The sequence below is a fragment of the Nerophis lumbriciformis genome, unplaced genomic scaffold (assembly GCF_033978685.3).
Source record: "Nerophis lumbriciformis unplaced genomic scaffold, RoL_Nlum_v2.1 HiC_scaffold_123, whole genome shotgun sequence".
In the NCBI taxonomy this organism is placed as follows: domain Eukaryota; kingdom Metazoa; phylum Chordata; class Actinopteri; order Syngnathiformes; family Syngnathidae; genus Nerophis; species Nerophis lumbriciformis.
This window is the reverse complement of record NW_027316644.1, coordinates 47,460-62,314: the sequence shown is the minus strand read 5'-3', so window position 1 is coordinate 62,314 and position 14,855 is coordinate 47,460. Positions and strand designations below refer to the sequence as shown.

At 41.0% G+C, this 14,855-nt stretch overlaps 1 protein-coding gene across 1 annotated transcript in view; it reads right to left on the bottom strand.

Moving 5' to 3' along the window:
* Window positions 1-869: 869 nt before the first annotated feature.
* LOC140678228 (tumor necrosis factor receptor superfamily member 21-like) overlaps window positions 870-14,855 on the bottom strand; it is a gene marked incomplete at its 5' end in the record, with an annotated part of 42,192 nt that continues 28,206 nt past the window's right edge. The window contains 3 exons of the mRNA XM_072912749.1: window positions 870-1,370; window positions 6,422-6,731; window positions 13,757-14,022. Of these exons, the coding sequence (XP_072768850.1) occupies window positions 1,141-1,370; window positions 6,422-6,731; window positions 13,757-14,022 (806 nt within the window). The remainder of the gene's footprint in view (window positions 1,371-6,421; window positions 6,732-13,756; window positions 14,023-14,855) is intronic.

The following is a 14,855-nucleotide window of genomic DNA, read 5'->3' as shown; positions in this document are numbered from 1 at the left end:
TTTCAAACTTTTAGTAATAAGCAGAACAGAAACAGGACATACGTTAGACGAGCTGTCAACATAAGCGGGTTTCATTGTATTTACCATTCGCTACAGCAGGGGTGTCCAAACTAGGGCCCGCGGGCCATTTGCATCTTCATTTTGACCCGTGAGACACCAAGGGTCATTTCAAATTCATTTGAAATATCTGACAATGTGTTGCAAATGTTCCACTATCTTGTGGACAACTTGTGTGAATCAGGACAACGACCATGAATTGTGCGTTGGAAGTGAAAACAGCATATGCTTTTATGACCCAATCCAAACAACCTTCCCTAGTCATGGCACAAAAAAATGCAACCAACACAAAAGGTCAACACACATGGTCACACATAACACAACCTGCTCAGTCAACTTTCTAGATATTATAAAAAAGCACCATATAAAAAATTCAAAATTACACCCAGTTCATGACAATGCATTATGGGAAAATGCAAAACCCTCTCTCTACATTTATGTATGTTTGGTGCATTTTAGCTGCTTGATAACATTTAAAGAAGGCTGTCACGGAAGTAAACAAGTTAGGAGTCCAACTTTCACATACTCTTAATAACAATTATATTATTTGTTTAGCCATCATTTTAATTAAAACAAATATATGTGTATAAATGTAGATGTGTAAGTGTATATGTATTTATATATATATATATATATATATATATATATATATATATATATATATATATATATATATATATATATATATATACATACAGTATATATATGTGTGTATATGTATGTATGTATATTTATACATATATACAAACATATGTATGTGTATATATATATATATATATATATATATATATAGTAATTAATTCATTCATTCATTCATTGTTACTTTACATGCTTTCGGCCCTCGGCCACATTTTTTTAGCCCAATGTGGCCCCCAAGTCAAGAGGTTTGGACACCCCTGCTCTCCACCAACAATGGGCATGTAGTCCGTACATTTGGTGGAGATAAAGCCTTTTTTGAACATTAGGATTGGACCCTGGCTCATGCTGGCTGAAGGAATAATAAGGAGAAGGCAAAGAAGCGGAGAGTAAAGATCATTGCAGGAAGTAGATCATGTTTCCAAGCGTCTGAGTTTGGCCACGCCTCTACAAAAGGTCAGGGAGGTGGCTGTAGACCGAGTCCAACAGGGTCTGACTGGCCTCCTGACTTTTGACGCCGGCGATCTCAAAAAGCTGGTCCAGCCTGTCCTCGGCGGCGGGGATGCGCTCGATGATGTGCAGCTCGTCAGGGTTGAGAATGTGCAGCATGTCGTCAAAGATGGGCTGGAGGTCGCAAGGGTCAAGGCGAACTTGTCGAAGCACAGTGTCTTTCTTCTCTGTGGGGGGGAGAAAACCCTTGATGATGACTCGCTACTGTGGAGATCAGGGTGTCAAACTCCAAAATAGAAATCACTCTTTCAGTTATGTTGCAAACAAACTCTGGCCAAAACCTAACCTATGTGGTGGAGGGAGTAAAACCTAACCTATGTGGTGGAGGGAGTAAAACCTAACCTATGTGGCGGAGGGAGTAAAACCTAACCTATGTGGCGGAGGGAGTAAAACCTAACCTATGTGGTGGAGGGAGTAAAACCTAACCTATGTGGTGGAGGGAGTAAAACCTAACCTATGTGGCGGAGGGAGTAAAACCTAACCTATGTGGTGGAGGGAGTAAAACCTAACCTATGTGGTGGAGGGAGTAAAACCTAACCTATGTGGTGGAGGGAGTAAAACCTAACCTATGTGGTGGAGGGAGTAAAACCTAACCTATGTGGTGGAGGGAGTAAAACCTAACCTATGTGGTGGAGGGAGTAAAACCTAACCTATGTGGTGGAGGGAGTAAAACCTAACCTATGTGGTGGAGGGAGTAAAACCTAACCTATGTGGTGGAGGGAGTAAAACCTAACCTATGTGGTGGAGGGAGTAAAACCTAACCTATGTGGCGGAGGGAGTAAAACCTAACCTATGTGGTGGAGGGAGTAAAACCTAACCTATGTGGTGGAGGGAGTAAAACCTAACCTATGTGGCGGAGGGAGTAAAACCTAACCTATGTGGTGGAGGGAGTAAAACCTAACCTATGTGGTGGAGGGAGTAAAACCTAACCTATGTGGCGGAGGGAGTAAAACCTAACCTATGTGGCGGAGGGAGTAAAACCTAACCTATGTGGCGGAGGGAGTAAAACCTAACCTATGTGGTGGAGGGAGTAAAACCTAACCTATGTGGTGTAGGGAGTAAAACCTAACCTATGTGGTGTAGGGAGTAAAACCTAACCTATGTGGTGTAGGGAGTAAAACCTAACCTATGTGGTGGAGGGAGTAAAACCTAACCTATGTGGCGGAGGGAGTAAAACCTCACCTATGTGGTGGAGGGAGTAAAACCTAACCTATGTGGTGGAGGGAGTAAAACCTAACCTATGTGGTGGAGGGAGTAAAACCTAACCTATGTGGTGGAGGGAGTAAAACCTAACCTATGTGGCGGAGGGAGTAAAACCTAACCTATGTGGTGGAGGGAGTAAAACCTAACCTATGTGGTGGAGGGAGTAAAACCTAACCTATGTGGTGTAGGGAGTAAAACCTAACCTATGTGGTGGAGGGAGTAAAACCTAACCTATGTGGCGGAGGGAGTAAAACCTAACCTATGTGGTGGAGGGAGTAAAACCTAACCTATGTGGTGGAGGGAGTAAAACCTAACCTATGTGGTGGAGGGAGTAAAACCTAACCTATGTGGTGGAGGGAGTAAAACCTAACCTATGTGGCGGAGGGAGTAAAACCTAACCTATGTGGTGGAGGGAGTAAAACCTAACCTATGTGGTGGAGGGAGTAAAACCTAACCTATGTGGTGGAGGGAGTAAAACCTAACCTATGTGGCGGAGGGAGTAAAACCTAACCTATGTGGTGGAGGGAGTAAAACCTAACCTATGTGGTGGAGGGAGTAAAACCTAACCTATGTGGTGGAGGGAGTAAAACCTAACCTATGTGGCGGAGGGAGTAAAACCTAACCTATGTGGTGGAGGGAGTAAAACCTAACCTATGTGGTGGAGGGAGTAAAACCTAACCTATGTGGTGGAGGGAGTAAAACCTAACCTATGTGGCGGAGGGAGTAAAACCTAACCTATGTGGTGGAGGGAGTAAAACCTAACCTATGTGGTGGAGGGAGTAAAACCTAACCTATGTGGTGGAGGGAGTAAAACCTAACCTATGTGGTGTAGGGAGTAAAACCTAACCTATGTGGTGTAGGGAGTAAAACCTAACCTATGTGGTGTAGGGAGTAAAACCTAACCTATGTGGTGGAGGGAGTAAAACCTAACCTATGTGGCGGAGGGAGTAAAACCTAACCTATGTGGCGGAGGGAGTAAAACCTAACCTATGTGGCGGAGGGAGTAAAACCTAACCTATGTGGTGGAGGGAGTAAAACCTAACCTATGTGGTGGAGGGAGTAAAACCTAACCTATGTGGCGGAGGGAGTAAAACCTAACCTATGTGGTGGAGGGAGTAAAACCTAACCTATGTGGTGGAGGGAGTAAAACCTAACCTATGTGGTGGAGGGAGTAAAACCTAACCTATGTGGTGGAGGGAGTAAAACCTAACCTATGTGGCGGAGGGAGTAAAACCTAACCTATGTGGTGGAGGGAGTAAAACCTAACCTATGTGGTGGAGGGAGTAAAACCTAACCTATGTGGTGGAGGGAGTAAAACCTAACCTATGTGGCGGAGGGAGTAAAACCTAACCTATGTGGTGGAGGGAGTAAAACCTAACCTATGTGGTGGAGGGAGTAAAACCTAACCTATGTGGTGGAGGGAGTAAAACCTAACCTATGTGGCGGAGGGAGTAAAACCTAACCTATGTGGTGGAGGGAGTAAAACCTAACCTATGTGGTGGAGGGAGTAAAACCTAACCTATGTGGTGTAGGGAGTAAAACCTAACCTATGTGGTGTAGGGAGTAAAACCTAACCTATGTGGTGGAGGGAGTAAAACCTAACCTATGTGGCGGAGGGAGTAAAACCTAACCTATGTGGCGGAGGGAGTAAAACCTAACCTATGTGGCGGAGGGAGTAAAACCTAACCTATGTGGTGGAGGGAGTAAAACCTAACCTAAGTGGTGGAGGGAGTAAAACCTAACCTATGTGGTGGAGGGAGTAAAACCTAACCTATGTGGTGGAGGGAGTAAAACCTAACCTATGTGGTGGAGGGAGTAAAACCTAACCTATGTGGTGGAGGGAGTAAAACCTAACCTATGTGGTGGAGGGAGTAAAACCTAACCTATGTGGTGGAGGGAGTAAAACCTAACCTATGTGGTGGAGGGAGTAAAGCACGTTCCAGACTCACCCAGGATACTTGATTAGCTACCATCACCCGGAAAAGATGAAGGGCAGAGAGCGTTGAAAGGCTAAAGACACACCTTTTTAATCATGCTTTTATTTTCTTGTGTTGTTTTCTATGTAAATCATTAATAGTTCTATTGTTCTTATTCTCTCAATGTTATGTTTTTAATAATGTATTCATATAATATTTATATTAGATTTTTACATATAGTTCATCATATCTTGTGTACAATATTTTACATGTGAATTATTCTGCGGTGAAAGTGTTGTGTTATTGCTGCTAGTGGTGTGTGTGTGTGTGTGTGTGTGTGTGTGTATGTTTCCTTATTGTTATTGCTGTTGTGTTTTCTACAACACTTTGTGTGTGTAGGTGTGTTTCCTTATTGTTATTGCTGTTGTTTTCTACAGCACTTTGTGTGTGTGTTTGTGTGTGTTTCCTTATTGTTATTGCTGTTGTGTTTTCTACAGCACTTTGTGTGTGTGTGTGTGTGTGTGTGTGTGTGTGTGTGTGTGTGTTTCCTTATTGTTATTGCTGTTGTGTTTTCTACAGCACTTTGTGTGTGTGTGTGTGTGTGTGTGTGTGTGTTTCCTTATTGTTATTGCTGTTGTGTTTTCTACAGCACTTTGTGTGTGTGTGTGTGTGTGTGTGTGTGTGTTTCCTTATTGTTATTGCTGTTGTGTTTTCTACAGCACTTTGTGTGTGTGTGTGTGTGTTTCCTTATTGTTATTGCTGTTGTGTTTTCTACAGCACTTTGTGTGTGTGTGTGTGTGTGTGTGTGTGTGTGTTTCCTTATTGTTATTGCGGTTTTGTTTTCTACAGCACTTTGTGTTTGCCACTTGCTTGTGCATGAAAAGTGCAATATAAATAAAGTTTGATTGGATTTGAAGAAATGTCATATTTTTGGCCACTAACATGCCACAATGTTTGAACAGTAACACTGTATTTGAATAGAGGAAAGTAAAAGACTGTACTTTACTGCAGACGCACCACTAGATGGAGCCTGCGTACCACATTTGAAGGACTCCTGGTCGAGGTGATAAGTATTCATTAAATATGCTTTGGTGTAGATTTGATGTAAAACAAAAAAAGCGTCACTTTTCTAAAGGTGTCCGTTTGTGGAGGCGTTCCCTTTAGATTGCAAATCAAAGCCTCCAGTCCCCCCACGTCGGAGTTTACCTGACACACGAAACGTGAGGTATGCACTATCCACTTCAGCAGTAGAGTGTTGAACATTCTTTAAAGTGTGCTTTGTGGCAACTCCAACTTTGACCACAGCGGCAGTTGCTATGTAGAGTGGCACTTTCCATCATTTTTAGCAGACTGCATTGCATAATGTTTGAATGTTTTTTTTGCGGCAGATATCTAAAGACCCACAGCCCTCTGTTTTAGTCATGGATATATGTTTAGATGTAGTGGACCCTTTGAAGTATTTGGGTGTGGTCTTTGATTCAAACCTAACTTTTAAGTATCTTCTTTACAAAATGACAAATTAAACTTTCACATTTGAATCAAATAAGACCTTTTTTGACTTTGGAATCAGCAAAAGTGATGTTTGCACATTTCAACTAGTTGGTCTGATGCTACACAGCACACCTTAAGACCCATCACTGTCATTATTGTAATATTCTTAGCAAGTAGAATATTTGGCATTTGGACAACTATCAGACATTTTTGGATGTATGTTTTGTTTTTAGGGTTTTGAACAAGCGTGTCCCTCCACCACTACAAGTGTTTATAAATAAAAACCTGCGATACGAGAGGTGATTGTAACATTCAACCACGTAGGACTAAATGGTCATCTCAGTTAGACAATTAGAGACACTAGCAGGGTTAATGACTTGTAGCCAAGTGTCTGTTAATGACTTGTAGCCAAGTGTAATGTGCACGCTCAGCAGTTCATCTTATGTGGATTGTTTTATTGTCAATGAATGATATTGTCTGTAAATGTGTGTTTTTATGGTGCCTGCAGATGCAAAGTAGCTCTTGTAGCTAATATTTCATGTGATGCTCTGCTCAATATGGTCCTGATGGAAGAAAGCTGTACAATTCAAATGACTTCATCTCGTCACCTTTGGTGATGAAGGAGCCGTTCCTGCTGAGGGCCGAGTCCTTGCTGGAGGTGGAGTCGCAGCGGAGTAGGGGCTCCGACTCGTCGTGGAAGAAACTTTTGGTCCGGTCCACGGGTGACTGCTCCACCGCACCTGCAGCACTGCTGCCGGGTGACTGCTCCAGCGCACTGCTGCCGGGTGACTGCTCCAGCGCACTGCTGCCGGGAGACTGCTCCAGCGCACTGCTGCCGGGAGACTGTAAAGGCTGTTTGTGGATTGGACTGAGGCTTTGGCTTCCATTGGCTGAAGTCATCAGCTGCTTGAGGTCAAACTGTGGAGACACAAGCCAGACAAGACACAAGTCAGGACTTAGAGGATCCATGTTTATGGACATGTGCTATCAATAACAAATCTCTCTTTTTTCTGTCCGGCTTAACTTGCCAGACTTCGAACGTGTAAGATGGAATATTACTGACATAAGGGTGGAATTTTACTACCAAAGGTTTTACACTGAAGAAAATCGTTTATTTTTTTACTTACAACATTTTTTTTTAATTGAAGCTGTTTTTTATATTTGCAAAATGTTTTATTACTTGCAGAAATGTTTTTTTTTTTTTTTTTTTTAAACTTGTGAATCGCTTTTTTAATTGACGAAAATACCGTAAATTCCGGACTACAAGCTGCTACTTTCTTCCTATGCTTTAAACCCTGTGGCTTATAAAACGGTGCAGTTAATTATTTTTTTTTTTGCTGACGGCCATAATACAAATAGTTTAAAAACAAATAAAAAAATAAGCAAATATATTGAAAAAGTGTGTTATTGTTTGTGCAATGGCGCCATCATTTGTTCGCTCACTGTAGTTGCTGCAGTGTCCTTCCATTTAGCACTTTCAACCGGAAGTAGAAGTGCCGATCTGTCTTTTAGCCGTCCATAGTTTTCCTACTCGTATGGATTCGTTTGTGTTACAATATAACTAAAACAATTCGTACTTACTAAACCGTCCCATATGTGATGTTCGATGAGTGATTTCATCCATATTAGTACAAGCTAGCATAATGTAATCAAGCGAACGTCGTTAGCATTAGCTAATATGCTAACACGTTTACCAGTGTCTGTGTTAGTATCATTAACTTACAATGGCATTATTTTCGTATTGTTTCACTTTCACAAATTCCTCAGTAAATTCATCAAAACGTCCAAGTCAGACCTACACTGTTTCAATGCCCATTTCTCTGATGATGCAATTGTTGATGACTGAAGTGTTGATATCAACCAAACCCTCCACATCCCACCCCCCGAATTGTAAATAATGTAAATAATTCAATGTATATACTCTGATGATTAACTTGAGTGACGACTGTATTATGATGATAGTATATATGTATACCATTACTTATTGGGGTGTTACCATTTAGTGGTCAATTGTACGGAATATGTACTGTACTGTGTAATCTACTAATACAAGTTTCAATCAATCAATCAATCAATCAAAAACATCACATTATTGAGTCTGTTTAGCTGATTGGAGAGCTAGCTTGTGCAGCTAGTGGGTCCATGACAATGACTTCTGTTTTGTTTGATCAGCCGTTTTACTGCCGTGTTACAGACACCGTTTGGAAACAATTAAATATGGAAACAAACATTTACATGATATTTCTGTGTAAATATCTCATTTCACAGCGTAGAAGGTCCTTAGTTCAATCCCGGGCTTGGGATCTTTCTGTGTGGAGTTTGCATGTTCTCCCCGTGACTGCGTGGGTTTTACTCCAGCTTCCTCCCACCTCCAAAGACATGCACCTGGGGATAGGCCCCTCCCACCTCCAAAGACATGCACCTGGGGATAGGCCCCTCCCACCTCCAAAGACATGCACCTGGGGATAGGTTGATTGGCAACACTAAATGGTCCATAGTGTGTGAATGTTGTCTATCTGTGTTGATGAGGTAGTGACTTGTCCAGGGTGTAACCCACCTTCCGCCCAAATGCAGCTGAGATAGGCTCCAGCACCCCCCGCGACCCCGAAAGGGACAAGCAGTAGAAAATGGATGGATGGATATTTATATGCGGCTTATAGTCTGGAGCGGCTAATATATAGAAAAATATTGTTCCCCCTAAAATTGAGTGGGTCCGGCTTATAAACCGATATGCAATATAGTCTGGAAAATAGGGTAGTTTTTTTTGTTGGGCGTTAGAATGAACATATTTGTGTGTTTGTGGAGTTTTGGCAGGTAACATCCACGGTTAAAGAGCACCAAATAAAACGTGCTTATACATTTTTGTGATTCCTCACATGAGTTAGCCCTAATATTGACTAATAGCTTGGCTTAAATGCTGTCTCCTCCCCTGCTGCTAATAATGAGCATGCAGTTGAAACCAGTAAGGACTGGTTTGGAGATGAGCTCATGAGAGGAGTGCCTTGTTATGAAGTCATGTCTTGTTTTCCCAGCCAGGGCCGAGAGGTAGCAGCACTTAGCAGATAGGAGATCAAATTGAAACCTAAGCATTGCTCTACTTCTGTGCTTTGCTGACTGACCGCTCTGTTGCAACAAAAGATCAACTTCTAGACCAGCACGTCATTGGAGAGCAGATGCAGAAACTTCTAGACCAGCACATCATTGGAGAGCAGATGCAGAAACTTCTAGACCAGCACATCATTGGAGAGCAGATGCAGAAACTTCTAGACCAGCACATCATTGGAGAGCAGATGCAGAAACTTCTAGACCAGCACATCATTGGAGAGCAGATGCAGAAACTTCTAGACCAGCACATCATTGGAGAGCAGATGCAGAAACTTCTAGACCAGCACGTCATTGGAGAGCAGATGCAGAAACGTAACGGTGACACATAAGTAACCTCCAGTTACTGACTTCATAAGGGAGGATAACTAAAACTTTATACTTTGTTTATTTGTATCCTAGAGGATGCTAACAGTTAGCATGCTAGCCAATTGTGTCCTTACAAACCCAACAGTCATGGATATTAATAATAATAATAATAATAATAATAATAATAATAATAATTAGCTTTATTGCTTCCGAAGAGAAATTTGTCTTGGGCATCAAGACACAGCGTTTTACATACAAACCCCGTTTACATATGAGTTGGGAAATTGTGTTAGATGTAAATATAAACGGAATACAATGATTTGCAAATCATTTTCAAGCCATATTCAGTTGAATATGCTACAAAGACAACATATTTGATGTTCAAACTCATAAACTTTGTTTTTTTTTTGCAAATAATAATTAACTTATAATTTCATGGCTGCAACACGTGCCAAAGTAGTTGGGAAAGGGCATGTTCACCACTGTGTTACATGGCCTTTCCTTTTAACAACACTCAGTAAAGGTTTGGGAACTGAGGAGACACATTTTTGAAGCTTCTCAGGTGGAATTCTTTCCCATTCTTGCTTGATGTACAGCTTAAGTTGTTCAAGTCTCTGTTGTGCTATTTTAGGCTTCATAATGCGCCACACATTTTCAATGGGAGACAGGTCTGGACTACAGGCAGGCCAGTCTAGTACCCGCACTCTTTTACTATGAAGCCACGTTGATGTAACACGTGGCTTGGCATTGTCTTGCTGAAATAAGCAGGGGCGTCCATGGTAACGTTGCTTGGATGGCAACATATGTTGCTCCAAAAGCTGTATGTACCTTTCAGCATTAATGGTGCCTTCACAGATGTGTAAGTTACCCATGTCTTGGCCACTAATACACCCCCATACCATCACACATGCTGCCTTTTCAACTTTGCGCCTATAACAATCCGGATGGTTCTTTTCCTCTTTGGTCCGGAGGACACGACGTCCACAGTTTCCAAAAACAATTTGAAATGTGGACTCGTCAGACCACAGAACACTTTTCCACTTTGTATCAGTCCATCTTAGATGAGCTCAGGCCCAGCGAAGCCGACAGCATTTGTGGGTGTTGTTGGTAAACGGTTTTCGCCTTGCATAGGAGAGTTTTAACTTGCACTTACAGATGTAGCGACCAACTGTAGTTACTGACAGTGGGTTTCTGAAGTGTTCCTGAGGCCATGTGGTGATATCCTTTACACACTGATGTCGCTTGTTGATGCAGTACATCCTGAGGGATGGAAGGTCACGGGCTTAGCTGCTTACATGAAGTGATTTCTCCAGATTCTCTGAACCTTTTGATGATATTATGGAGCGTAGATGTTGAAATCCCTACATTTCTTGCAATGTCACTTTGAGAAACGTTGTTCTTAAACTGTTTGACTATTTGCTCACGCAGTTGTGGACAAAGGGGTGTACCTCGCCCCATCCTTTCTTGTGAAAGACTGAGCATTTTTTGGGAAGCTGTTTTTATACCCAATCATGGCACCCACCTGTTCCCAATTAGCCTGCACACCTGTGGGATGTTCCAAATAAGTCTTTGATGAGCATTCCTCAACTTTATCAGTATTTATTGCCACCTTTCCCAACTTCTTTGTCATGTGTTGCTAAATTCTAAAGTTAATTATTATTTGCAAAAAAAAACAAAGTTTATGAGTTTGAACATCAAATATGTTGTCTTTGTAGCATATTCAACTGAATATGGCTTGAAAAGGATTTGCAAATCATTGTATTCCGTTTATATTTACATCTAACACAATTTCCCAACTCATATGGAAACGGGGTTTGTATATACATACATACATACATACATACATATATCCATACATACATACATACATACATATATACATATATACATACATACATACATATATACATACATACATACATATATACATATATACATACATACATACATACATACATACATACAGTATGAATATGACATTACAGTGACTACAGTGTACAGTGCGCAGGTATATCAGTAAGTTATGAGATCACACATTACACTCCCCCAGTATTGCACACCTCCCATATTGTACTATCCCAATATTGCACTCCTTAGTATTGCACACCTCCCATATTGCACTATCCCAATATTGCACTCTTTAGTATTGCACACCTCCCATATTGCACTATCCCAATATTGCACTCCTTAGTATTGCACACCTCCCATATTGCACTATCCCAATATTGCACTCCTTATTATTGCATCCGGTTATTACAGTAGTTTTGTGTTAAGTGCTTTGATTGCCATTGTTCCTTGGCATGATCTTGCCCGCATGCAAACTGTTAACATGTTAGCATTCTGACTGTTAGCTTTGCAGCTTTTACACACAATCACTAAAATGTTCACTCTGGTTTTGTTCATTCAAATCATATCAAACGGTGGAAAAAGACATTCCCCAGAAGGCTTTAGAACAGCGGTTCTCAAACGTTTTCCCCCACCTCAGAAAACACCTGGCTCTCTAAGTACCACCATTAAAATACAGTAGCGTAGTAGGCCCAAGTATTCATTAAATACGAGGCAGATGTTTTATTTGAACACCTATATCTAATATTTAGGCCACTGTAACATTACACAGAGTTTAACTGTGTTTGAATATTTAATTAGTGATTCTCTAGTGGTACGTGTACCACATTTTGCTTTAGAAGTACTCAAAATGGAGGGAATTTATGTTTGTAAAGTATTTTTAGTATTCAGGCCAAAACTTTGTTAAAAGTGACAAATTCCTCCTGTTACCTGTTAAAAATTTATTTATTCTGTGGACACCATCGTGTTTAACTTGAGCGTTGGTCGCCTCTAAAACGTTTGTTTTTCAAAGACGCTGATCAAATTTAACAGCAGAGCGTTCTGACATATGTCGCCATGACACACATACAGAAGGTCATGTACAAAAACCTTTGAAAAACTGCATATTGTATCATTTGAGACAAAGACAACATCCGATTCTGATGCATTGAGAGAAGAGATGATCTTATCACATTTTGAAACTGTTCTAGCAAGTTCTACTGCATTCAATGGGATTGTGAGGATGTCATGTGATGTCCCACACAATAGATCAAATGCTGATTCAAGGAACAATGCTTGATAAACTCAACTGAATTTCCCTCAGCCTTGTCTGTCAGACGTATGATCAACTTTGTATTTCTACAAGTCTTTCACCTTCTGAAAGAGAAATATTTCCCCAAATATCTTTCTCAGGACATTCAATCATCACAACTGGACTGTTTGGTTTGTACTAGAAGACCTTTCACCTCTCATCTAAGTAGACTTCATCAGTTCATAGACTTAGATTGGACAGATCTAGTCTTAGACTTAGATTGGTCACAGCCAGTCTTAGACATAGATGGGTCACATCTAGTCTTAGACTTAGATTGGACAGATCTCGTCTTAGACTTAGATTGGTCACATCTAGTCTTAGACTTACAGTGGTCACATCTAGTCTTAGACTTGGATTGGTCACATCTAGTCTTAGACTTAGATTGGTCACATCTAGTCTTAGACTTAAATTGGTGAGATCTTATATGGCGGCTGGTGCCAAAACCTCAAATATTTATTTTCCAAAACCAGGAGGGTGTGCCTGGGCAAGGATGGTTTTGTCATATCGTAGTGAGAAAAACAACTGTTTTGATGCAAACAAACAATCCTAACTGTCAAAGCCAACAGCAGTCGTTGAAAGTGTAATTTTCTCTCGTATCATAATGTACGATAATTTGAGCCCTGCAATACATGTTAGCAACTAAAAACAGGATACATCCAGAACGGCGTCCGATGTTGTGTAGTGTTTCATAATGTTATGCCGGTAGATTTAGGGGAAAACTGCTATTCAACTGGCTGAGTTCAGTTCAAAACCCAAGGAAAAGCCCTGAAAAGTCCGAAAAACGGTAGAGTGCTCCTTTTGTATAGAGGAACTTGGACCACAGTAAACGCATTGGCAGATCCTTTCATTGGCATTGTAAACTTGCTAGGAAACATAGTACATCGGGGTCATCTTGTGATTTACTTAACTGAGGCATTCCCCAAGGCAACCCTTTAAGTCTCTTCCTTTTTGGCAGACAGCCTTTTTTCCGTATTGTGATGAATGTAACTAAGGTGTTGCTGAAGTTTGTTAACTTCAGTCATTTGTTCTACTTTAGTTACACAAGTGGTGTTCCTCAAGGATCCATTTTAGGCCCTCTCTTTTTCATTTTTAGGCTATTCAACTGGTGGCCCACGTGTTCAGTTTGAAAAATACATTTATACAGCAGATTCTTAAAAACACTAGAGTGCTGTCATAAAGATGATTGGATGGTCCTTAAAAATAGCAGAAAACTAAATAAATCAAATGTCCACTGTAGAGGACGCTGATTTTACACTAAATAAAACAAATAGGAACAGACAAAGTCCGGCACCACAGTCCTTAGCTTTCTGGAAACGTGGCCCCCTAAACAATTTCATTGAAAACCCCTGACTTAGGGTGACTATTTCCCCGTTGACGATCTACATTTTTATCCTACCTGTGGATTGTCCTCCATGACCAGCCGGATCTTCTCTACCACGTCAATTCGGCGATGCCGATGCAAGGCGTTGATCAGCTTGGCCAGATTGGCATCACCGTCGCGAATGGTCCAGTGCTGCAGCGCGGCATACGCCCGCTCGTGATCCGCAGAGTAGCCGTTGGAGAAGGCAGCCACTTCACGTTCTGTGGCGTTGGCCAGCAACTGGTAGATGTCAATCCACTGAGGACCAACCTGAGCGGCGATCAGTTTCAGGATGTCCACCCCTAGGAAGAAAATATACAATTCAATATCTTTAGAACTAACAATATGCCTGACATTATACTGTAAACAGGACAGAATGAGCTCAGATTGGTGGCTTTACTCCGATACAGGCAAACTGGTTTAGTCCATCCTGTCCAGAACTGGCTGATTGAAGTCGACATAAGTTGTTGTCAAAATAATCAAAACTGAAACTGCTTTCACATTTACTTGTGGCTTTGGCCAAAGACATAAGCAAATGGGTGATACAGCAGAATATTTACATTGTTTGTCTTCCGTTTTCATTTGACATAACCCAGGGCTCTTCAACGTTCTCCAGGCTAAGGAGCCCCAAACTGATGACGATATATTTGATATCTTGTATAAAATGCTGTTTTAAATCAAAGGTACCTTGTTAACCAAGGATATTTATGGTGGAGGGAGGGTATACTATAGGTTCATCTTGTGTTTCTCTGTTGTTACAAAACAATGCATTTTTGCCATACCTACACTTAAATGGGTTGTACTTGTATAGCGCTTTTCTACCTTCAAGGTACTCAAAGCGCTTTGACACTACTTCCACATTTACCCATTCACACACACATTCACACACTGATGGTGAACTGCACTTTTTGGGGGGATTTTTGCCTATTATTCACAATAATAAAAGACAAGAATACGCAAATTTAATTTTTTTCTAAAGATAAAAAAAAAACGCTTGCAAGATGCGGTTAAAGGAAGTCACCATTGTAGCCTTCAAAGCCCTCCGTCAGCGTTTCATAAAAATGCTGCAAGGATATATACACAGTACATATAATGCAGTAACAGACACCTTCATAACAATATGTAATATGTACAA